Source organism: Psittacula echo (assembly GCF_963264785.1).
Source record: "Psittacula echo genome assembly, chromosome: 13".
Lineage (NCBI taxonomy): Eukaryota > Metazoa > Chordata > Aves > Psittaciformes > Psittacidae > Psittacula > Psittacula echo.
Window position 1 is genome coordinate 9,375,878 of NC_137749.1, and position 25,872 is coordinate 9,401,749.

Consider the following 25,872-nt stretch of genomic DNA (forward strand, 5'->3'; position numbering starts at 1 on the left):
TGATGTCTCAACACCAAGCAGCATAGGTGCAGTACTTTCCATGAAGTCAAACAATTATTAATCATGCTCTTAAGCTGTATCTATGTTCAGGACAAATTCCTTTCATGGCTCTTTTTCTTACAGTGTTCATCGTGGAAGCAAGGGGAAAGGATGGCCATACCTATGGTGAAAAAAAATTCTAAACCGTTCTCTTGGCTACAGTCCCTTCCGCCCTCTCCAGCATTTTCCAAAGAGGACTCTAGCTACTCTTCCCATGTTTGCTCAGCTCAGTGGCTTCTTTACCAAATTCCCATTCCCTGTCGGTCCCAACCCTGATGCTATGCAGCATTTGCTGGATGTCTGCAGGGGGTACCAGGACCCCTCGTACCAGCCGGAACATCACACAGGCACGTTGTGCTAATGGAGGTGGATTGCTGCGCTTCAGTCTCCAACACACATAATGAGATTAGCATTTGAATAGTGCTGATCAAGTTACCAGTAGCACTGAACCCTGGGTCCATCAGATGCAAATGAATCACTATAAATTTTGCTCCTTTCTTAAGGGCTGTTTATATGCATGGCCAACACAGCAAGAACCACAGTGGGTATAGCCAGGGAAGTCTGTCTCTCACCATGACCTGGAATTTCTGAGAGTGAAGAAACCATAGGAGCATCTTTTATAAAAAGAATTTTATCTAAGAAAGAGCATTCCCCCCCTCCCTCCCCCTTTTGATGCCTCTTTTCTTCCAGGGCTGTGGAGGCATCAGGACATTTTCCAGCATAAGGTTCAGGAACAAAAACCTTCAGAATACCTTCATGGAGGTCTTAATTCTCTACATTATTAATTACCTGAGCAATTTCTGAAAGTTCTGTCAGCCTCCTTGCATAAAGGACGTATCCTTCCCTGATGGGAGGATGAAGGTGAAGTAAGTCTATGCTGTCTCCAACTGCATTGATTCAGTCCCTCTGAAGTGGTTGCAATATTCTGGAGTGTCTTAGTATTCTTGCCTCCTCAGTATCTCTGGAAGAAACTACAGAACAGATCCCATTTAGGAAGAATCATCTTTAGGATGCCTTGCATGCTTAAATGCTCTGCATAATCCTTTCTGTATCTCAACAGATGCTCAGTCATAGGGGAGTTTTCTCCCACCTCTGTGCTGTGGGCAGGAAGCCTGAGAGGAGGGGAAGCAGGCATATCAACCTGTGAAAATGAAATCTGCAGATTGCAGCAGGTGAGCTTTGGCACACGCGGTCACCAGAAACCACAATGAGAAAAGAAGTCACAAGAGCTTGTCATTCCTACTAACATGGAGTTTTAACACGTTCACAACGTTTCTACAAGCTTTACAGCAGATGAAATTATACAACTGAGATACATCAAATGCAATAATCTGATAGTTTTTAAGAAGATACTGCAAATGGGCTTGTTCTTGTGGTATCTCCAATTGACCTCTACATGGAACTGGCTCCAGCTGCTTTCATTTCTCTGAACAAACCTAACAGAAGAAAATAAGACCATGCTAGCTCTCTAGCAGCCTAACTCAAGTATGGAAAATAAGCAAGCACTGTGAAGAACACTCAAACTCATTCACTTCCCAATACCAAACCCTGACTTTAATTGCTGTCTAGCAGGTTCTATGCATCTTACGTTAGAACACACAACAACTGCTATGTGGGTTGAGATTTGCAACTGGGAGTGACCTTCTGAAGTCCAGCATTAGCAGAGCTGTCTATTATTCCTAATACAATTATTTGCCAGCTGACAGTCACTTCTAATCTCAGATATTTCTAACAATACTACTACAGGCATTTATTAAGAAGTTTATACCTAATCATGTTCATTTATCCTGTACCCATTCAGAAGAACAACCTCCGATGCCATCTCCATTTATGCTAGCTCTTAATTGATCTTCTAATCATAATGCTGCTTCAGACACTCATTTGGGCTTTCATTTTACACAGTACATTTATTTTGAGACACGGAAAAGGAAAATACATACACATAAGCATTAACCTGAATTAGCAAAACATTAAAACTCCTCACCACCTCCCAAGAGAAAAGAAGAAAACTTCTCATCACTCCACCTGCTCCCTGTTACCGGAAAGGCGTGAGGAAGCATACTACATTTGTAGTGTCAATCAGCTCCTTTTCCTACAGATCCCAAGCAGGTACAGCTAGCCGCAGGCAGAGAGTACAAAACTCACTCCATGCCCCAGCTGCTTGTACAATACAGCTGAATTAAATCAATAATTAAAGCAGCTCTTGCACATGACTTGTCCCAGGTGAACCTCCAATCGTTTTTAGAAAGCCAGCAGCACCTCCTCACTTTGCTAACAAAGACGGGGGCTCAGAGCCCACCTTGCTGTGAGCCACCCACGGCGCAGACAACAGACAGCTGCACAAGACCCACTTTAACACCTACTGCAGAAGCCCAAGCCATTTAATTCATCAGGCTGACTGCAACACTTCCATACTGAGAAAGGGCCAGGCCTTCACCACACAAGAAGACCCCACCTCACAGGCAGAGGCGAAGGGTGCTGCCTTCACAGCCCCTCTCCCGCCCCTGCCTCGCAGAGCTGTGAGCACAGCAGCACACCGCCCTCAAGCTGCCTTTGATGCCTTCTCCAGAAGGGATCCCTTCAGATGGCCTGGCTTTGGACTGGCTGCCCCCTAAGCAGCCTCAGCTGCCCTGGGCCAAGGGGACATGCTGGGAGTTCCCTCATTACAGCAGAAACTCACCCTGATTTAGGTGTTGGCTCACAGATACTTAAAAAGACTACAGAGGGGAAGATGTGGGTGCAGCCACGTCATCAGCCCTGCACAGCAGGGGTCCATTCATGCCCTCACCCTGTTCCCTGCAAGGGTCAGCCTGCTACCACAGCCCAGCTCCCGGATAACCCCAGGGGCCCGGCCGAGCAGCTCCAGCCTAGGGCCCTTCCCCTCAGGGCCGTGGCGGCCTCTCGGAGGAGGGTGCCCTGGTTTGAAGGACAACTAACCCGCTCTTCGCGGCTGCCCCCTTCTCACAACACTGCCCATCCCTTCAGGGCTGAACTCACCTCACGACTGCGCGGGCCCGCCCCAGGGCCGGGTCTCCCTCCCGAAGCTTCGGCCCCCCAGGGCTGGGCTCCCTCAGCTCGAGGAATTCCCTCAGCGCTAAGCCCGCCCACTGCGCGCGCGCCCACCTCGGCTCAGCGCCCCCTGCAGGCGGGGGCGCTCAGGTGCTGGCAACCGTCGCCTCAGCCCCAGCCGCGGAGGGGCGGGCCCGGGCTGGATACGGAGGGAAAATGTCCCCTAAGGATGAGGGTGCCCGAGTTTCCGAGAGCTCCTCAGTATGGAATCTTGCACAAAACATTTATTTCATGAATGAAAAACGGCATTTAAGATGGACAGTACTGACAGGCAGGATTGCAGCCTTCCAATAGCTCAAAGGGGGTCTATAAGAAAGGTGAAGAGAGGCTTGTTACAAGGGCATGTAGTGATAGGACAAGGGGGAATAGCTTTAAACTAGAAAGGTAGATTTAGGGAGTAATTTCTTTCTAATATTTAATCCATGAGGGTGCTGAGGCGCTGGCACAGGGTGCCCAGAGAAGCTGTGGCTGCCCCATCCCTGGCAGTGCTCAAGGCCAGGTTGGATGGGGCTTAGAGCAACCTTCCAACCCAAACCATTCTGTAAGAAGAATCCCCATTTCTCTATTAGAAAGAAAGGTCACAATATAATGACCAGTACACAACCGTGCAGGATGATATAAACTAAAACTCAGTGCATGGCAAAGGATGTGCAACAGACACAAAGTCTAAAGGTCTTTTATTACATTTTATAGATTAAATATATCTTCAGTAGAGTCTCTTTTTTAAAACACACAAAAGGAAAAAATACATTCTTCATGTACATATTGAAATACTGACCACGTAGCAGGGACCATGTACAGTGCAAAGTATGAACACAGCTACACAGATATCACCACCTTGGATGATTATCAGGCTTTTCTACAGTAAAATTAGGAAAATTTAACATTTCTGCTTCCAAAGAGAAATCCATACCCTTCCCATCCATGGCATTTTGTGGGATTGTGCAGGAAAGGGTATTTTTCACTATTTAAAGGTGTTATAAAATCCTTGCATTGCATGAAAACTTATTGGCCTTCACAAGCTTTACCTCTTTCACACATTCATAATCATAGTACAAGTTTTATTGTGATTGCAGCCCAACTCCAAAAACCCAATGAAAACCAGAAATACATAGAACCTGGTAAAGAGAAAGGAATGAATCAGAGTGATTGTTGCAGTGTCCAGGAAACATGTACCCACTTGTACACACACATACATACACCACAGATGGAAGATAGCGAGGTGTGACTGAGCATCTCCTATTTATTACAGGTTTGGAGTGAGGGCACAGGGTTGCACGTTTCAGTTCGGCAGTGAATCTCTAGCATCTCTCAGTATGGGATGTCATTCTGGTAGTACTGGATCATGTCATATGTCCTGCTCCTAGAGGAGAAAAGCAAAGCCAGAGGTAAGTGAAAGCTTAGAAAAACACTGCACCCATTGTCACAGAAACAAACATCAAGATCCCACAGAAACAAAGCATGGGTGAAGGAAATTAGCTGCTAATCAAAACTAGCCCTCTGTGCTTTGAAGGCATTGTGAAGGCCCAGTTACTGTTATGAACAGCACAAACATCCTGCTCTTGTTTAAACTAGGTAAAAAAAGTATTCTCAGTGTGGCAACAGCATCTTGGATCCTGTGTTTGGATAAGCCAGAGGCACCTCACATTGCATTGGTGGTTTGTTTTAGCAGAAGGAAACGCATATTAAATGAAGCAAGATTATCAGGGCTGCATGGAGACAGGATTATGTGGAAATAAAAGGAATCTTAATTAAGGAGAATGCCAATAATGAAAAGTGCAGGGGAAATAACAGCATTAATAGCAACATCTCTGATGAGTGACTGAACAAACAAATCTAAGCCTTGTTACAGGTAACTCAATTATCCATGGGAAGAGCTTATTCAGGTCACAATAACCATGCCACAGGTAGAGAAGCTCTAGCTTATCAGAACTAAGGTGGCTCTGGGCATTCACACTGCAGTGTGCTGCCTTTGTAACCTCTAATATTGATCTAAGATTCTGAGCAGATGCACCAGCAGGCACTAGAAAATCCAATTCAGTTCTAGCAGGGCTGTATCTCAGGACTTGAGCTTTTCTGGTCTCAAGCTGACCCAAATGGAACTAGGTAAGAGTTTGTATTAGATTCTCCAATATATCCCACAAAGTCTGTATGATCTGGGATAAACATGCACTTAATATATTTAAGTTTTAAATTTATTGTATTTAAAGTATTAAATGTAGTAAAATTACATTTTACATGTAATTTCCTTTGAAAAGCTTTGCACAAGATACTATACTATTTGTTCACTTGAAGGGAAAAACCCCTACAGATGGGCTAGCTGGTGATTAAGTTGGTTTTTAAACTGCTAAATACCTGATAGTATACTTAATAGTAGATGACAAATAAACATGGCCCAGCTACAAAGACATTCAGAACCCACACTGCCAATGTTCCCTACCTGAGGTATTTTCCCTAGCCAATATTACATAAGTAACATATGGTCTACAGAATGATTAATATGTTAATGTAGTATCAAGTAATGAAGAAAAAATAGTAGAAAGATTAGAACTCATTTCTAGAGCAGAGTTTTGCACAGAATAACAGCTCAGAATTTCAGGAGGATGTTCAGGCAACTTAATGCCTACAAGCAATTTTGAGAAAGATTTTGGAAAGTCACTGTGGTTCTGTTTCAGTTTCATTCTTACTCAAACTAATAGACCATGCATACCGTTTTTTAAGAAACCTTCTGCTTACAAAATAAAAAGGAACAAGCTTTGGGATCAATCTCTATTAATCTGGACCAGAAAGCATGCTACTTCTGTTGCCATTCAATGCCACTCTTTACTATTTATCCCTTTATTTGTAGAGGTGACCCTACCCTATATAAAAGGAGGTATCACAACTAGACATCTAACCCTAACTGTACAGTTGGCCATAGGAGCCAAAATGCTTAACTTTGGGGACAAAGATTCACCCTGACAGAAAATCTTCCATTCTTTATAGACTAGCCAGCCTTGCTATTTGACCAGCCTGGGCTTAAGCCTTTCTCACCAGTGTAAAAGAGAGAGTACGAAGCATGTTCAGCAGCAAAGCTGCTATCCTGCATAATCGAAATATCGACAACTCAAAAATGTTTGGTATCTGACTGATAAAACTCTACTTATTAGCTCTGCCCAAAGCTTGATGACCTTCCTTTAGCCATAGGGAGAATACATGCAGAGATGCCAAACCTGTTGCTGAGGAAGCAATTCTGGATGATCTTGATGATGAAGGTTGCAGCCTCCCGTTCAGTCATGTTGGGGCTGAACCTATGTCTGTATGCAGAAAACCACAAAAAGCAAGAGTAAAAATTAGTGAGGTTTCCTTTGAGCATGATACAAATTCGGTTTTGCACATACTCAGCCAGGTGTTGATTTCACTTGCTGCAAGTACCTACTTTCTTGTCAGAGTACCTTGCTCAAATTACATAATGTTTTAATAAGCACTTGCTGCCTTTAGTCTTACAGGGGAGACAGAGGCTGTGATCATCAGTCTAGTGGTAATTCCAGGAACAGCAGATCCCTCTTTCTAGGCAGCCGCCATTTTTACATCTTTGCAACTAATAGTGTCCTCCAGCTCCTGCCCATCACACTTCGTAAATCTGCACTTATCTTTAGGAAACTGTAGGAAGTTACATACAGGAAATGCTCAACTAATTCTGCTCAGTCTGGAGCTAACCCTGGAGGCATAAGCCTGAAGGGTTTAAAGTGTCACATTAGAATTTGTGTCACATTAGAAATTGTCTGTCTAAGTTGTTGGATGCGATAACATATTTCCATTCATTCCTGCATTATCTGTAGAACAAATTTTAAGACACTGTTCTTCAGAGTTCAGCATCATTTCAGAGGACATCAGACTTTGCAACACATTAGCTCTCAATTAAAGCAGATCTTTCCTTTACGGTCTTATTTTGCTAGCCCTACAGACATAAAGATAATCACGTACTTGCACAGTAAATTAACAGCTTGAACTTAATTCTACAAAGAGGTCTCTGGAATTCCTACTTTCTGAGATACTCCATAATCAAAAGTTAAACATTTTTTACAACATTAGACATTTAAGATTTGGGTAGCATGACACCTATACTCACTGCACAAGTTTGTGGCAGTATACATTCTGTGAAGAACATATGACTATTTTCCAGTTCATACACATGCTGACTTACTTCAACAGCTTGATTGTTTGCCCTCGAAAACAGGGCAGCCCTGTATCCAACATCAGTGTAACCAGTGAGACAACAGCATCCATGTAAGGCCTAGAGAAAAAGAGGACAAAAAGGCTGCAGCACTCAAACTCCTGCAGTTTTAGTAGGTAAAGCAGGAAAGCTGAGGGGTTCAACGAGCTGGATCACACCTTTTTCTGTAATTAAATCAACAATCATTTGCTTGCAATCTGCCAGTTTAATTAAATTTCCCTCCTTAATGTTGGACTACCAGATACTCAAAATGCTGCAAGATAAACAGTCTCAAGGAGGATTATACAATACAGTGCTTGATTAAACAACCTTTCTTCAGCATCAGACAGGTGAATCAGCGCATCAAAACCGTACAAAAGGCTGAAACCAGCAGTACCACAGTAACAGCTTATCTTGTAATTCCTAATTACTCTATGTAATTCTTTGCTACATCAGCCCAGCTTCCCTTCTCCTTCTTCTCCTCCCACTCAGAACACTTATTACCTACCAAGCTATTACTCTGCTACTTGGATGACATTTTTTTCTCAACACAAAACTTTCTTTGGACTGCTCCCCCTCAAGGAACCAAACTGATCTTGACTTCAAGACAGCCCCTTCTGGGACTATTACCTGAAGAAACTTTGATTCTGTAAGATAACATGAATAATACTTTCTAGTTGTGACAGTATGAGCTTTTATCTAGACTCTTGTACTCTCCTCCTCCCACCCACGTACAACATCCTCTTCATATAGATTTATTAGTGCTCCTGCATATTAAAGCAAACCTTGTTGGCTTGGTAGAGAGCAAGGTAAAGCTGCAAATCTTTACTGTGAGTGGCTGGCAATCACAGCTGAAGAGTGACGCTACCAAAACCCCCGCATATTTTACAACAGATGATTGTAGCACTTTTTCACATCTCCTACGTAATGAACTCTAGCTGAAATGGTGATAAATGTGATTGTCCTATTTGGAAAAACAAGAAAGATTTTCATTCTCCTGTAGTTTCTTATTGCAAAGTTTTAACAGCATACTAAATGACGTATGGAAATGTGTGTAATATCACATTTATACATTGAATAGAATGTATACAATTTTTAAATATAACACAAGAACAGATGTCCTGGTTTCAGCTGGAATAGTTATTTTTCTTCTTAACAACAGGAAAAAATACACAAATTTAGGCTGTAAAATTGCAGGATTATTAAGTTGTTTCAAAGTCTGCAAGATGTACCAGGACAGCCTGACAGGCTCAGACCCCCTACACACAAATGTGTATTATTATTTATCTTCTCATCTGGTTTTAGACATGGAAGAACTTCCACTTTTGAGAAGTTAAGAACACCTTACCTGACTGCCAGATAGCCTCTGACACACATCTCCATAAACCATTTGAATGGAGTTGCCTCCATTTTTCCTCCCATTATCATCACCATCTCATCAGTCAGCTTAATGTCAGGCTCCCAGCCCAGATTTCCACCAGGTGAGCTTTCAAACATGAATCCAAAATCTGTGCACAAAAGATAATCTGCCTTATAAACTCTGTTGATTAGTTGTCCACTGTCAAAGCTGACAAAAGAAAGGAGATGTGGATTTCACATATTAATATCTACTTCTTTCTACCAATATTTCAACTCCAACTAGAACTGTGGTAAAGTGTAAAAACACCAACAAAAGAATCATCACCATAACATCAGACTAGACACAAGAATGACATCAAATAAACTCCCTGCTGAAACATCTGTGCAGTTCCAGAAAAATCAAAGCTAAAGCAGAGGTTACAGCCTCACATCATTACATAAATTTACTTGCCAAATTTAATTCATACCCATACAGTGATGAAAGGAACCCAAGGATACATTTATGTATCTTTACATACATATACATACATATGCATGCATAAGAACTTATACGTGTACAATCCATACATATGTGTGTATATACTTTCCTGAAGGTGGTAAAATTTTGCAAAGCTAAATTTACACAGAAGAAGCCAACACAAATATACACACAATACTGAACAGGCATGAAAAAAAACCCATGTATACTTATAAACCCTGAAATCAGAATATAGATTGGAAAGGGAAATGACTTATTGTCTTCTCTGAGCAATACTTTACAGCAGAAGGAAAACGCAACTACTGAAATCTGAATGTGGGCATCACTGACCAATATGAATGATGTGTCCCTTTTTGTCCAGCATGATGTTGCCATTATGCCTGTCTTTAATCTGGAGCAGAAATAGGAGAAGACTGTATGCAGCCATACTGCGGATGAAATTATAACGAGCCTATGCAAACAAGAAGATAAAACAAAATCAGAAGAACACAGAGAATTTAATAAGTCTCATCCCAGCAGCAGATACAGCTGAACAACGGGGTTTTTTTTCCATTCATGATTAGTTTGAAGCAATGTGCAATGATAATCTTCATACATCTACAGCTGCAATAATTTCTTTAGCTAACTCACTCATAGCTAAAAATGGATTATCAGCATCAGAAAACAAATACAGCATCACGATAGCTGTTATCCAATTATTTGTCATTATTTCTTATAGCTAGAATGCTTCTCGGTTGAGATTTTGCTGTTCTTGCCAACTGATATTTTACCTTCTGGAATGCAAGGGTAGACTCATCTCCATACTGTCTTGTAAAGTAATCATACATCCCAAAGTCTGTCTGCCTGCCCAGCTGGTCACGGGATGTGCAGTCAGGAATGCATTCAATAACACCACACTGAAGGGGAAGAGGAGAAACAGGTCTGTAAAGCACGCTCCCAAAATATATTTTGCTCACGGCTCTTGGCAGTCATATAGGTCCTCTGGGAAATGTGGGAAGCCTACACACCAGTGAATTTCTAGTTTACTTATAAAAAAAGTGTATCCATTTTTTTTAGGATTTCCACGCAAACTATGTGACTTTCCACTACCTGCACAATGTAGCCCCCAAAAGTCAAACAACAAACATGAAGAACCACAAGCAGCAAAACTTCAGAGCCAAAAGTTTTAGAAAGCGGGAAGCGGGAGAGGAAGAACTCTTTTTGTTGCTGGTGCTCCAAATATTTGGCAGTATTTCCTTGCAGTAGGGAATTTTTATGTGTGCTGAAAGAAAAGGTCTTTTTTAATTAGGCACTATTTTCTAGAGCCATACAGTTAATTGTACTTACCCCAGGAGCTGTGGCCACCACTCTGTATGGAAACACAAAAAGATCCAGGCCCACCAGCTGAAATATGTTCTTGAAGAGATCGATGATTTGTAAAGCTAACATGTCCTGTTATACAAGAAAAAAAAAATTGCACAAGCATTACAGGGGTTATGGATCATAAGTTAAGATTACAAAAATGCTCTGAAGTGAACATTAAAGTTAGCCCAGCAGGTCTGCAGATGTGTGTTTGTGCATGCACAGTGGTTCAGAGAGAAATCAAAATGGGGGAAGATAAATGCTGCTTAAGTGGGTAGCAAGCCACACTGAGGATTTAACTGCTGACCTAAGAGGAACAAACTATTCCATCACTCTTTGATAAGAGGCTACTAATAAGTTCAGGGGAAACAGCTAGCATTCCCTCTTAATCAAAACCAATCAAATTTCAATGTACAAGATACCACCTTGGAAACTACTGCTTTGTTACCAATAGTGCAATGAGAAAATAAGCTCTGAAAAAGAATTTTAAGTCATGGTAAACTGTCTTAAAAGAATGGCCTTTGTTTCCAAACCAGAATTTCTCTAGTGGTACAACACAGTTCTTTCCCTCAGTTCGTAAGTAGTGGAGACTCTCAAAATTCCAAAGAAAAGTATTTCTATACTTAAAGGATTTTTTTCTTATATATTATCACCTACAAATCTGTCTTTTACAGCTGCAAAGCCCAACAGCTTTGTACCTGTCTGCAGTCATCGCCCACTTTAAAGATAGCTGCCTGCCAACAGATTTTCTTACTGTCCACCCCTTCTTCTGCACTTTCATCTATGGAATCAGAACGACAACGCAGACCTGCAAGAAGAGTACAAAGCAAAACCCAGACATGGACTTCAATTATTAACCTTCTACCAAGACAAGTCCTCTGCATTCAAAACCACCACATTTCGCTGCAGGTGCACTACAGGTATTTCTGCCTCATAAGGTGAATACCATAAGATACTTCCCTATATCTACTTGAATTGGAACATATCAAGATAGTGTTCATGATTTACCTGATAATGCCTGAATTGCATTAAGCTAGTCAGCTAGAGCATCCAACAGAATTTATTATGAGAAAAAACTGCCAAATCCTGGAATTTGCTACAGTCTAAAACAGAGGGAAAGACAATCAATTGCTATGTTAGTCTAAATTAACTGTTACAATTTCTTCCAAGTACTATGTGGTCTGCTTCCTGGGACTTAAAAAAATTGAAACAAAAAAGGATTTAATGAATTTCTTCTCTCTTCCTTTGATCCAGTTTTATTTCTGATCTGAATTACAGCAGATAAAATTCAACATGGAAATAATTTTCCTGCTGCTTTACAGGTCACTAAAAGAAATTTTACAGGAATTGCTGACTCTTAATTAGTAGTGTTGATGATTTAAGATGCAGTTACTAACCTTCTTTTTCGAGCTCACTAACTCCACATCGTTTCACTTTAAATTTGGCCAGGTAGGGTGCCTTTGCTGCACTAAATTGTGAAAAGACCAAAGATGATAATGAGTGCAAGTTAGCCAAATAAGGATTTACAGAAAAAATACCAGCATATCATGAATTAACTTAATGGGAGAATATAACAAGAGCACGGTACCTCTGCATAGGAGTTCCTGATTTGTAATCAATGTCCAGAACAATAGCTTCAGGATTGCTGGGCAAGTAACAGCCTGCAAAATGGAGCAGACAGCTGAGAACAAACCCACTGGCTAGTGCAACAATGCAACTTGGAGAGTAACTGATGTTACTGTCTGTGACTTCAGTACATAGTTCTGGATTAAATAAAATGTCAGAGATAAACTGGAGATGATGGTGTGTGAGCCAGGAAGGATGGAGTATCCCCTTTTCATTAGTGAGTGATTACCAGAAACTAACAGAACACAATTTTGAACTAATCCTGCAGAAACGTACAGATAGGACTTCTCTTACAATAGACAATACTAAGATGTGGCAGTGTGTCCCACTGCACTGGGGAGGGCTCTTAGCAACCAGCACATGGTAGGAGAATTAAGACCTGTTAGAGAGAGATCAGGAAAAGCTTTCATCAAACCCCATTTTAAAGAGGAGATTAAGACTGGGAAACCTATGTTCAAGATTTGAAAGGACTTTCACAGTGACATTCAAGGGAATGGCTGATGGGAGTAAAAGAAGAATGAAAGAAACTGGACACACTTTATTCTTGAGGTAACGTAACTCCTGAAACGTGCCCCATCTCTTTAAAAAAAAAAAAGGTGGCCCAAAGAAAAAAAGCTTATTTATCTTTTCAGACATACATTTCTACTTTTATCCACAATGTGCATTATCTAACTTGTTCTTGGGCAAGTTTTGATGCACCATATAGAAATTACTGGGTAAAAATATTTGAATTGTTTCAAGAGAGAAACAATCCAACTGTAACAGAACAGCCCCAGCACCAAAACTGAGAGCTGCCACCTGCAGGTATTTCCTGATTTGCTTGCAGAAAATACAGCACTCATGTTGAATGCAAAAAGCTCACTATATCATACGATTAAATCACTTCTTACCAGGCTGCACTTTCACCTCAGAGAGAGCACTCAAACAAGCTTTTTTTCTTTCATCTCCTTTTGGGAATGGTCTGGAAAGATGAATGATATATTATTTATCTGCATACTGTATGTTACTCTATGTACTAGCCTCAAGTTTGTTTAACATTTACACAAACTTCACTAAAAATGTTTCTTCCTGTAATGACAAAGATCTCTTACTGCACCACTTCCAGAGAACTTACAGGCTGAATACCTAGTCAGAACACTTTCTATCTTAATGATGGTTATAGTCTTTGCTTTGTAGCTTTAACATTTATTTGACATACAGGTTGTTGACAAACAAAACCAGCATAAGATATGAGACCAAAATATATGAAGGCTCCTCCTCATACAGAAATTTTTGCATAATTACACCTGTGTAAGCACCACTATAGTTATACCAACTCTCTCTGGAACTTATTCTACAGTAAGAACATTGCTAACTGGAAAAGACAAGCCAGAAAAATGCTTGTGCAATTAAATGCCTAATTTGCTCACTGCAGGTGTCAACTGGATGATTAGCAAAATAGTGAACAATGAGTATATACAATAACCCAATTGCACAGGCACGTATGTGTATTAACTGTCTGTCGAAGTCAGTCACACAACTGCATGCTCACCTGGTGTAGCAGCATGCAACTGAAAGGCATTACTTATGCTCTAGTTTTAAGCAGTGCAGCAGATTAGTGAAGCAGCAACAAAATGGTTAAGATAATGAAATCATTGCAGATGATAAATTTATTCATTCATACCATCTACAAAGCAAACAGCATCTTCTCTGTGTTGCTTTTACATTAGAGATGCACAAAACCAGATTAATTTTAAGGCTGGGGTGCAAAATGCAGTGCTTGCAAAACAATTATTATCAGTTACTTAATTATAACTTGATACTAACAAACAGTGGATTGATTTCATTCTAAATAGAAAGATATTCAGATCCTAAGCCCACCATTTAAACCTATCCTAAACTGGGTGAAAACATCTTACCATGCGCATAGAGAATGCCTAATATTTGATTTCTGTGACGTAGGTGTCCTTTAGCCTGATGCCCTTATACTGGTGGTTTGCAAAGCTTCACTTTAAATGAGGTATGTTCCATGAAATGCATTTTATATGACTTTCAAATACTTATATACACCAGAGAATGTTTTAAAAATATGCAATGAAACCACATTTACAGTCTCAGAGCTTTGTGTGCTGAGCTGCTGCCATCCACTGGCAAGCTTTATAATAAATAGTTAAATTTCATATCCTACTGCAGTCTTTACAGTCAACAATGAGCAGGACCTTTGCATTTTAAGAGATCAACAATTCAATTTTTATGACATCAAGTCTTTCTCCCTAACCACAGTTTAGAAATGAAGGAAAAGAACTTCCAAATGCAAAGAGAACAACTATCTTTGTATTACGCTGCACAGTGAAATCTCTTTGGGAACAGGAAAAGAATTCCATGGAGTCCTAACAGAAGGTAAAATCATTTACCTATCCTTGAGGTTTTTTGGTTTTGTAGGTTTTTTGATCCTCATTCCACTATTAGCAACCACGATGTGTTCAAATTTAGAATCATCTGCTTCTAAAGTTATAGCTGTTCCAGATGGACTGCTAGCTCAAAGCATGAGCACTGAGATCACGACAGATACAAATTTTCCCCAGAAGTCAAACTAAAACAAGCCTTTGCATCCTACAACTCTTAACCTGCATTAAAGAAAAAATTCATTCCTTATAAGTAGTTATTTTTTCCTGCAAACACTATCCCAGTACCCTTAAAACCAACTTAGCCTCTTAATCAGGACACTGGCAATTACCAGAACAGTGAGACCCAAAAGAGGACAATTCCTGAAGTACAAAACTTACTTGATAATGGCTGAAACATTGGTGATTTTATTAAAGAAATCGAATTCCCGTTGGTAGAACTCCTTGGCCGGGCCAGACAATGAGCCAGTTATCTCCTCTACTAGCTGCTCCAGAAGTTCCCCAATGTCAGCTGCATGTGGAAAAGGAAGCACCTCTGTCAGCAGCTTATTTCAGAAAGCTAAATTATACGGATATAACCACCTTTGGATAATGTTAAAAACCAAAAAAGTTCTGATGCAAACATTGCCACATCTTTTTATGGACTCTGTCAGTTCGAACACTTCTACAGAATGGGCCCTGCCTCTACAAATGAGAAAAGTTCCTCGCCACAAAGATTCCTCCTGCCAAGAAAGCAGCAGGAAGGAGATTTAGTCTGAACTGAGACAAAGGAATCAAGCTAGACTGTATTTTAAAGCACTCACGATCTTTCTGATGTCCTTCTTCATCCAGGTAGATATTAGTTTTCATGTTCCAGATGAATTGGTGAGCCAGTAGCTGGGATTTGGCAGCTGCCCACAGGATGTATTCTCTGACATAACCCATCTGCAACCATATCCAGTCCAGTAAGGATAAAAGATCACTGCAGCTCTAGCAGACTCAATATTACTGCTCCTAACAGCTATTCTTCAAACACTGAAAACATTTAATGGATGGAAAGAAAAACTCTGCTCTCTGATTCATGTTCCTAAAAAGGCTTTTGAAGAATGACAGTGTATTTCCAAAAGTTGCATTCCCTTTCCTCTACTTTCAACTACTTCAGTAGTCTGTAGATATTTCTGTATTTGACTGGTATTAACAGACAAGATGTCTGATGTTCATGTTCTGCATTGCAGATGATATTTATCTATGCAAAGTTCTCAAAGAATAGCTATATACGGTCACCTACACTACCGGCTGGGGACGTCTTCACCTGAAAGTTACGCACTGACCAGAGTTCACATACCTTGTGGGCAGATAACAATGATCTGACTTTTATGAACTCTGAATTAGGCTGGCAAGCTTTACTTCTGGCTTCTGCGAGGTGAAATTAAGTTCTGAAATTCACATACGTGATGGAGCAAAAGACACCCACAGATGTCTTCTCTGGTTAGCTCCACAGCAAAATGATTGAGGATAGTAATTTAATGTTATTACTGCTTCTCTCATGCAGACCTTCAAAAGCTTTAATTAAACTCCTCATCTAGGCTTTGCCATAACAAAATCTCTTTCCTTAGATACATAGTCTCTAGTTTCTCAAGTTTACCTGTTCATATAAGAGGTGTATCCAAACCAAGCCAGCCTCTAGAGACAATAATTTTTCTTATATGTATTAGATACAGTTTAAGCTGAAATTTTGTCTGATCTGCAGTTTCAAGTCTAAAAGCTGCCTTAAAAATCTGTTTTGTTCATATGCAGCTGTTTCATATCCTCACCTTGTCATACCGAAGTGCCTGCACAATCTGTGGAATGTAGAATAAAATGGCATCCTGAAAAAGGAAAGATGGCAGGGGTTTTATTGTTATTATTAGTTGGAATGGAAGACAGGGCACATGCACAGAGAAGAGCTCCCTCCAGTTAGATGATGAACAAAATACCACTTCTTCTTTAAACTGTATGTATGTCTCCTTGTCAAATCAAAGTATTTTTCTGTCCAGTTACTCCCTTCTAAAAATCTTTAATAATCACATATTTTACAATCCTACTACAAGTCTGGCAGGTGTTGAAAATCCAGCCTTCTGCTGCTTTAGAAGAAACACCTTTCCACTGAGAGAAGATTCAAAAGGAAAAATTGAGAATGGCAATCTGTTTAGTGTGATTTACAACAAAAAAGTTGCAAGTATACAAGCCAGTATCACACGGGACAATCAACTTTAAATTTTCACCCTAATCTATTCACATTCTGAAATGTGGTGTGCCCATTCAGCATACACATCTGTCTGTGGTATTAAAACAAAGCCTGTGGCCATAACTTTATTCAGAATGTTAAGGCGCTCTTGGAACTAGTCTTACCGGAGGAAAAGATCGCAGGACTTTAACCCCATACTGAGCTGTTAGAGGATGAGGTGGATACATGCTTGAGAAATAGGAAAGGCCAGTTGGTGGATCTGTTGGTGCCCAGCACAGAACATGGCTGAGTTCAGGTGCATCAGCGTCAATTGTATGCCAGGTAACCAGGTACTGAAAAAGCAGGTCAGACACGTTAGGAGTTTATAGCACCCAATAATGTTCGGGGAGTACACATCAGACAGTAATGCTATAATCTAGCTTCCTATAGCAGGGGAAGTTAAACATGGTACATTTTATTTTACAAAACCACAGCTATTTTATCTAAAGCATTTTTTTCCCGTGGAAACAAACTATTGGAACCCCCTCACCTCCGAGATCACCACATGAAGTTAGTGAAGTCACGTTACTAAAAGCACAACACAGGAGTTCTAGCACAGGGAGGAAGAAGAAAGGATGAGCCCTTTTGTGTGAGTCAAAGAAGGTCAAGCTTTTCTGTCATCTGTTTTACAGGTGATGTACAGAATGTAGCTCTGACAAGACTGTCCTGCACACAACTACAGTGCTTCACTGCAGATTAGCATGATGAGTCTCCTCCATTTCAAGAGGCATCTTGTCATGCAGCACAGATTCAGCTTGAAGTAATTTCAGCAGCACCACACACCGTGACTCAGTCCAGTGGTCTTTGCCATATTATGCAAAAGTAACAGAAATAGTGGCTGCACTTCAAGTGATGAGCTTTGAGATATCTTGTGTATGGTCAGAATATACCCAGGAGCAAGATGTACCATTAGCTAACTAGCTACCTGCTCTTATTGCTGTGATTCTTGCCTTGGCACCTTATTTCTACAGCTGTCCTGTCATTCTCTCCTACAGAGCTAGACTTAGAACATACACTGTGTTAAGACAAGACTGTATTTTCCAATATATCTGAAGGAAATAGGCATACTGGGCCCTGTAACAGTATAAATATTCATGAGTACCTTTATTGCTTCAGGAACATCACTGACAGCTCCTGGGTCCAACCGAACCAGACGGGTTACTTCTGTTCCAATAGCTTCAGTATTCTTAAATCTAAGAGTAACCAGGAACACAGTAACATTATTAGAAGATTTTGACAGCCTCTTCTATTTATGTGAAGATGAGGACAGCAAAAGGCAGAAACGAATATGTTCAATAAACAAACAGTCCAACTATGAAATAATGCACACCGAAGGACCAATATGCTGAAAAAAGAGGATTTAGGAACAACTGGTTCTTATCCAATGCTTTTGTATAAGTGTTTTAGCCCACTATTGGATTTTTGGCTGAAATACACTGTCTGATTCTACAGCCACCAGTGTGCAGAACTCTACTTGGCAAAAACTATCACTTTTGTAAGGGGGAAAGAATTTCCTTTCCCTTCTGGAGCCAACTATGCTAATTCTCCTATAATACTTACTAAAACGCAAGCCAATACATAGCTAGAGAACACTTCATTCAAAGATACTTTCAATCACTGTTTAAATTCTATGCCTGCTAATGGGCTATTAAAAAACAAACATTATTTCTTCCGAACAAAACTCCATCTGAGTGGTAGCAAAGAATGGGTGGTAGGAAAGGAAGCTGCACTCCACTACAGCCTGAGCAAAATAAGTATGTTAAGTAATCTAGTTCTTTTCATTTCAAAGGTCTCAAACAGCTCTGGCAGCATGCAAGGGGGCTGTAAACATGAGCAAGTGCCATCAGTACTTAAAGTGTAAGTACTCAGCTGCTACAGCAGCAGGAATTACATCAATTCTTTCTTTTGAAATATCTCACCTGGTAGGCAGCTGTACAGCAAGATGAGGAGAAATGCTCCAAGCCAGATTCACATTATCCTTCCATTGCTTCTCACTAAGACTGATATACTTAGACCTCCAGTTTGCTACACTGCTCTCCCCAGTTTGATCCAGCTCTAGCTCAGGGGAAGACAGTGGATTGTACCATGTGATTAAGCGTTCAATCTCGGTAGCCTGAGGGAAGCAGAAAGAAAAGATAACGTTTTCTGGAAGAAGAAAAGCACTCCCAGTTTCTTACTTTAGTTTATGTATCTTGCAACAACAACAACAACATCTTAGAAATTCATGTAGTTTCTTCATTCTTCTGATGACCTACCAGCAATGAGAGCAGTAATGTTCTTCGCTTCATGTAGTATTTGTGTAGCTGTGTACCTCTGTTGGTTTTCTTAGACATGCCTTGAGAAAAGGATAAAAAAGTTTTCAGTGGCTCTTGTTCGGTGTCTTAAATGGTGCTTTCAGACTGCCCACCCCTCTCCAGAGTTTGGTAATCAAATACCCTGCTAGAAGAACATGAGCCCAATATTAAAGGTAAATATTGACTTTAAGCAACATCTGCATGTAAAACCTGCCATGAAATCGGCTGCAATGAGCTCACTGCAATCAAAAAGATACCTGATTTTTTAGATATGGTTGACATGCCACTGGACAAAGGGTAAGTATTTATCCATCCTTGTGTAGCCTGTTGCCGAGATCCAACGTTGATATCAAGGTTGCTCCTGGTGTCTTGATTATCTAACAACAGAGCACAGACCTGATGTAGGAGCCAACCAAAGAAACAACAAGCCTTTGAAACAGCCCCTAAAGGAACTAACCAGGTGGTACAAGTTGGCTGGCAGTCAGATACTTCTTGTCCGAGAACATCGCCGTCCAAAACTTGATCAATATGGTGATATCCTCACGAAGCCTCTTCTCCCCTTGTGTAGGGAACTTCGAGGGACAACTTGGAAGAAATTACACAAATAATGTGAAGTTGAATAAATTAAGAAAAGAAAACCAACCAAACAAATGTCACACAAATCTAAGTAAGTCATCTTTCTTATTCTGACCGGAATCTACAGGGATGAAGCTACACAGCACTATGTTTTATCCTCATGGCTTTATTATGCCTGACCGAAGAGTACAAGCTCCCTGTTAAAACTGAAAATTAAGGCAGTAGTCTGCAGCAGCCTGGATTTATTTAAAATCTAGTATTATGACTGACCTCACATTCAGACATTCCTGTCAATTGTATTATTTTCTGTGGTGCCTATGTCAAATGTTGAAATTATCACATTCAGTGTGGAGGTGGATTTTCAAACAGTGAAACTATATTTCAGCCACACACTCTGTTAACAATTAATTCTTTAAGTCTTATAAATCTAGGTAGGGTTTTGAGCATTGAATAAACTCCAAAATAAGGAAAAAAAGAATGGAAACATTTCTGGAGATACTACTTTATACATAAACCACACATAAAAATTGGAACTTATATCTAAGCCTCTTTGAGATGGTTCATGAACTGCACAAAAGCATAAGGAAAATAAAAGTTTCTGTTAAAACGGGCAAAAAAGGAAAGGAAGCAAATGACAGGTGCTGCTTTGAAGTATCACAGAAGGTTCAGGAAATAACACACATGCTTTCACTGAAAAGCTCCAAAGAAAGAAGTACCTGAAATAATCAAAGGCAGTTGAATAAATCTTTTCTCTCAAAACATTTCGAATAGTCGCATTTGGAACCACATCAGCATGCAGCAAAGACAACCCCAGAGTCAGCAACCTAATAAGCAAAATAGAGAACGGAAGTTTTGGCATTCCTGAAACAGTGACCAATGCGACATCATACAAGTCACAGGTACAGCTGTAACTTCGTTCAGTTATTGAAAAGTACTCACTTAAATCGGGGTCCAATTGCTGCCACATGCCGATTCAAACTGCCTTTTGCCCCTCCAATGTTCAATGACAGTGACCGCTGGAGCAGGCTGGAGAAGATCTCTATTTGATCAGAACTGCAGTACTTGGCTATTTCAAATCTCTGCACCAAAAACTGAAAGAGACAGACATACCATTCCTCCTCTGACCTTTTCTAATCTCAACCTCTCCCAATCTTTTCTGTTTCAAACAGCTTTCTCCCCTTCAATTATTATGCACATCTAAGTGCACATCTGCTTTGAGGCAGACAGACTACCAGCATGACTCCAGTCCTTTCCCAAATCATGAGAACCTCTAGTGCAGAGTAGCTTAATTGCAGCCTCACTGCAACACTGCCATAGGTGCTACATTCCGGACGAAATACACACCTCTATCCAGATGTAATGTGGGGTCACCTCTGGCGGACAAGGCCTCGGCTGGCTCTCTTCTGATGCTGCTAATGGATCTGCTTCCTTCTGCTCAGCAGAAAACAGGCCAACTTTCTGTTCCACTGTCATTTGCCAGGCTCCTGCCATTTCCCGCATGAACTGCAGAAAGGAAGATGAATGTTTTGCATTCCAAGAGCATCTTCTCATATGTAAAGCACAATCTTACTCCAGAGCACATGCAAGAATCTAATACATCAATTAAAATTCACTGCAATATTAATGAAGAGACAGAAACAGGTCTATACATCCCACCTGAAATGTTTCATTCACATCTTTAATTATGAAGGGAAGAAAGACTCCCCAAGAAGTTCAGCTGGTAACAGAAAGACTAAGAGCAAGAGCAGACAAGCCCTCTATTTTGCTGAGAAGACTGAACTGTTAGACTGGCTGGTGCTATTCATCCTCCTGCTCTACTAAAGGTTACTTTCTCCAATACCAAACAGAGACAATTAGATTAACTTTTGCTGAACCTGCTCTAGGGACCAGTATCCTCTGATAGAAAGGGCACTCAGCAACCAAAGGTGCTTACCTATCTCAAACTATTACAAAGAAATTTCCCAGAAGTGTAAGAAACAAATTAAACTGATTCTCAAGTTAAATACTGAAATGTGCATGTAAACTGACCTAAGTAAATTTAGATGGATGATTATCTCCAGCAAGGGAAACACTTTGTGCTCACTAACTGGAGCAATTACCAGAGGCAGCTTTCTCATCTGTGTGTGGGCTGTCATTACAGCATGCTGAGTTGCTTTATTACTATTAGATTCACCCCCACCTCACAAAATACAGCTGGTCCAGGCTTTTATAAGATTAGGACACTTGCAAGAGTATTTTTTTATGCAAGGGTGCAATGCCAGATGTCAGAGACTCTGACTGATAAACAGGGACATTGATTTTAATTTGCTTTAAAACACCATTCTACAAATTGTGATAGCTTAGAACCTGATTCATGAGCAGCACAGGCATCTCAGCAGCAAAGTAATTGTACGGCTGAGATCCTAACAGACTTCCTTTGCTGTATAATTCCTGCTGCTGAGAAGGATCCGTTTCTCACAGCCCACTTCATGAGGGTGCTCAGACTTCCAACAATACAAGAACAGAGACTTCCTGGCAGGCTAAATTGATGAACAATACATTTAACATCCTTACTTGACACAGATTAACAATAGCTCTGAGTCTCTCAAATTCTCTCTCTTCCCTCCTAGCAGGGGCAGAGAAAGAATAGTTAAACAGCTTCCTACCGGCACTTCTATTCCATTCTTGGCAGCGAGCAGCCACTCCCAGCAAGCAATTGCTGTTTCCATGCCATGTTCATTGAACATTCGCAGGGGTCCCCAACACAGATGATGAAGGAGCTGGGGATCACAGTCTGAAAACAAACATTCACACAGATTTCTCCAACAGAATAAATAACTGCTTTTCACATCAGCATGAAACTGGTGTGCACAGTATGTATAATCAATTCCTAATAAATAGCTTCTAGTTTAAGAAGGCCTTTCCCCAGTATAAGCCTAATTGAAAAAACCCAAAACACAGTTTGGGTTCAAGTTGATGCATACTGGGTTTGTATATGGATAGTTTTTGTAGCTTATTACTCTTGGCTTTCACAGCCAGAAAGCAGAACTCCATTTGCTTTTCATTACCTTTGCTGCTTATTAGCAGAGCAGTCAACTTAAACATGGCCTGGGTGTAAAACTCAGCGTGGCCTGATTCAAGAGCATCATTCAGTTCTTTTATCATCAGTTTATTCAGGTCAGATGTTCGTCCTGTAGCATTTGAGAACTGAATCATTCCAGAAACCTGTAAAATATAATGGGGTTTTCAACAGAGACCAGTATTTTTAGGAATCTAGTTTGGTATTGGTCACATGTTGATTAAAAAACTCCACAGACAGAGACATCTTTTGTTACTACTTTCCTAAATCTTTAGTTTTATCTGCAATCTAAGAACTGTCTGAAAGACCAACAGTAAAACTATCTGTTTAATAATCTAGGAAAATTATATCCTTTATCTCGAAGGAATCTGGAGTCAGTGCTTAAAATAACAGAACCATACAGCAGTGTACTTTGGAAGGGACACCACCCCCTGAAAAGCCATTGTTGAGCTTGTGGACACTCCACACTCACAAGAAATTCTGCACTTACCTCTCCTGCATAGCGGTTGCGCAAGTTAAGAGAAGCCATGAAGTTGGAGTAGTCCTTCTTCACACAAGTTGGTCTCTCAGTTAGCTGCGTTGCCTATGACCAGACCATATAGAGGTGTTTACACTGTTCATATCTAACCATTTGTCTGGTTTGTTGGGTTTTTTTGGTATCATTTCATATGTTTTAAGTTTAGTTTTCCTTATGCTTATCATCAGAATAGTATCAGGGCTGTCAACTACAACAGTACCAGGACTGATAAAAATTAAATAAGGAACATGTGTATTTATTCCATGGATACAGTTTGAAATGAATGCATATTTGGATATACTAGTTGAAAGACCAAAACCAAAGCACGAACAGGGTAGAATCTCTGGCACTGCTGCTTCCTTTTCATGAACAGGTAAGGAGGAAGACAGGAGAGGAGGTATTATTTCCGTTCTGCCCTCTCCACACAACAGTTGCTGAACTGATAGTAATGTAGAGGAGAGAGTATTTTGTTCTTGTCTTTAAGAAGTGCACTAGTGATCCACATTTCCGTGTGCAGAACCACTCAGAAATTAATGTCAGAGGTTTTTCCTCAAAACCAACAAAAAAAAGAATGCTTCTGCACATTGTAAAATGAATTTTTTATATTAGGGATTTCATACTAAAATACAAGCAAACCCACCAGAATTTCAACACTCCTGCAACACTTCACTTCAGTGCTGCTAATGGGTAGCTTGGCTCAGCAATGGATAAACTGTTAAGAACTATTCTTATTACATGTCTTGGATATAAAATTTGAGTACTATCATCTTTTCATTAGCAACGTCCAGTCCATGGGAATAAAGGAAAACAAACTGCTAGTAATCTGAGAGCTTTCTGAAAGAGCTTTTGTTACTCGGCTGACATGCAGGAAGGCCCTAATGAAAACAAACACTGTTACCATATTAAGAAAATGAGAAAGTTATTTCTCCTATTTCCTTTCCAGTTGTAAAGTTTCCAGTTTCTTCCAGCATAGTCTTTATTCTACCAAGTTTTTTCACCTTGCCCCTTTAGGGAACTACACTGACTGCCTTTCCTGAGTCCTCTGAGAGCTCTCTATCCTATTTAAGTTTAGAGACCAGTGTCTAGGAGGACACTGTAACAGAGAACCAAAAGGAAATCCTGCTAAAGCTGAGCACAAGGCCAGTTTCAGAGCTGCTGCTAGAAAACAAACTGGCTGATAATACAACAGATGCTATTGGATGCTTCTACAGGAGATCAGAAATTACAACCACAGATGAGGCAGAATTAACTGTAAAAAACTGCATATAACTGCATTAAAAGTTCAATATGCAAAAGCCTGTTTTGAGTGAATCTATGTAAAACTCAGAGCAAACAGGAATCACCCAACACCCATGTTACTATTCTAGAAAGCTGTTTATTTCAGCCTCACACAAAGATACTGCTTTCAAATAATCAGAATTAATCTACAGAAAACCCTTACACAGCATCAGAGACAGTTTTATTTTCTTGCTTTTTACCATCTCACTTTTCAGTATTTTATAGAACACGATTAACAGACCCCTTGATTTGAGATGGAAAGAAATAAGGTATCTGAGTAATGTTCAAGTGCTATGACAAAGGTGATTTAGAAGATCTGTATTATGTGGTTAAACTGAATGCTACAAAACGAGCATGATAACTCTACAGGTGCACAAATGAACAAACAAGAACCATGCCCAATACTCACGCCCAGAGTGGTGTTCTGTTTGTTATAGCCTGCGAAGTGCAAAACGCTTTCTGTAGCCATGGCCAGCCCCGTGTGCTGGGACAAGCCCGACACCCAGTTCTGATGCTTGTTTAGGTACTCCTGACAAACAGACAGAAGTGTTTGTTGGAAAACTACTGTTTTTCAAAACAAGGCAGCTCATAAGCAAGTATTGCATCAGCACAAACTACCAGAACCTTAATTACACACATACCTGACAACAAACAGGCTGTCTCTACTCATCCCAGTAAGGCATTGTTTCCCTGGCAGTAAAAAACTCTGAATGTCCTCCCAAATAGCAAAGAGTAAGACTCTTTCCATTTTGGAACTATAAGGATCATGTTATCAAGAGAGATACCTGAAGACTGAGGTCTTCTTTAAAAAAAAAAATCACTTATGACAAAAAGAACCTTACAAAAGGAAGTGCTTTAGACTCCATGGGGGAAGGGAATGTAATTAATTATCCTTTCACACAAGGATAAAACCCCTTGAGGTTCCTTTTTTAGGGAAGGAAATCTAAAATTCAGGTAGGTTTGCAGTGCCCAAGATCTTGAGCCTTCCTGGAAATTCTGTTACTTGCACCAGATCAGGCACCTTTAGACACAATACTAATCTAACCTGGACCACACTGCTTCACAGAATCCCAAGGGTTGAAAGGGACCTCAAAAGATCATCTAGTCCAACCCCCCTGCAAGAGCAGGGTAACCTAGAGTACATCACACAGGAACTTGTCCAGCTGGGCCTTGAATATCTCCAATGTAGGAGACTCCACCACCACCAAGGATTAACAGACACCTGCATTTTATTATAGTGAGACACTTTAAGGTATTTTGTTTGTTTTATTAGCACATCATTAATAGTCTTTTGTAATATCTGCTTGCAGTCCTATAACTGCTTTTCACTGAACTCTGTCACATGTGAGTGTTTACTACACCCGTGCTCAAATTAAGTCTGTAGATTACAGTGGTCTCATATAGTAGCACTGT

General features: G+C 40.3%; 1 protein-coding gene across 3 annotated transcripts in view; it reads right to left on the reverse strand.

Annotated features, from left to right (window-relative positions):
- Positions 1-943: 943 nt before the first annotated feature.
- The window catches only part of PI4KA (phosphatidylinositol 4-kinase alpha), a gene marked incomplete at its 5' end in the record, with an annotated part of 59,827 nt that continues 34,898 nt past the window's right edge, over positions 944-25,872 (reverse strand). Inside the window, 28 exons of one of the 3 annotated variants that reach the window (XR_013957928.1) lie at positions 944-1,010; positions 4,309-4,471; positions 6,321-6,404; positions 7,295-7,384; positions 8,652-8,811; positions 9,471-9,591; positions 9,911-10,036; positions 10,467-10,571; positions 11,180-11,289; positions 11,879-11,949; positions 12,070-12,142; positions 12,998-13,068; positions 14,873-15,002; positions 15,295-15,415; positions 16,285-16,338; positions 16,862-17,029; positions 17,839-17,929; positions 18,656-18,849; positions 18,992-19,071; positions 19,288-19,407; positions 19,488-19,615; positions 20,323-20,430; positions 20,546-20,697; positions 20,951-21,109; positions 22,252-22,379; positions 22,654-22,810; positions 23,155-23,247; positions 24,869-24,988. Coding sequence is in view for 1 of the 3 variants with exons in the window: in XM_080628577.1 (XP_080484703.1) it covers positions 4,420-4,471; positions 6,321-6,404; positions 7,295-7,384; positions 8,652-8,811; positions 9,471-9,591; positions 9,911-10,036; positions 10,467-10,571; positions 11,180-11,289; positions 11,879-11,949; positions 12,070-12,142; positions 12,998-13,068; positions 14,873-15,002; positions 15,295-15,415; positions 16,285-16,338; positions 16,862-17,029; positions 17,839-17,929; positions 18,656-18,849; positions 18,992-19,071; positions 19,288-19,407; positions 19,488-19,615; positions 20,323-20,430; positions 20,546-20,697; positions 20,951-21,109; positions 22,252-22,379; positions 22,654-22,810; positions 23,155-23,247; positions 24,869-24,988 (3,066 nt within the window). Of the gene's footprint in view, positions 1,011-3,766; positions 4,472-6,320; positions 6,405-7,294; positions 7,385-8,651; positions 8,812-9,470; positions 9,592-9,910; positions 10,037-10,466; positions 10,572-11,179; positions 11,290-11,878; positions 11,950-12,069; positions 12,143-12,997; positions 13,069-14,872; positions 15,003-15,294; positions 15,416-16,284; positions 16,339-16,861; positions 17,030-17,838; positions 17,930-18,655; positions 18,850-18,991; positions 19,072-19,287; positions 19,408-19,487; positions 19,616-20,322; positions 20,431-20,545; positions 20,698-20,950; positions 21,110-22,251; positions 22,380-22,653; positions 22,811-23,154; positions 23,248-24,868; positions 24,989-25,872 lie in introns of those variants that run through there. The other 2 variants (XR_013957929.1, XM_080628577.1) reach the window with 2 other exon arrangements.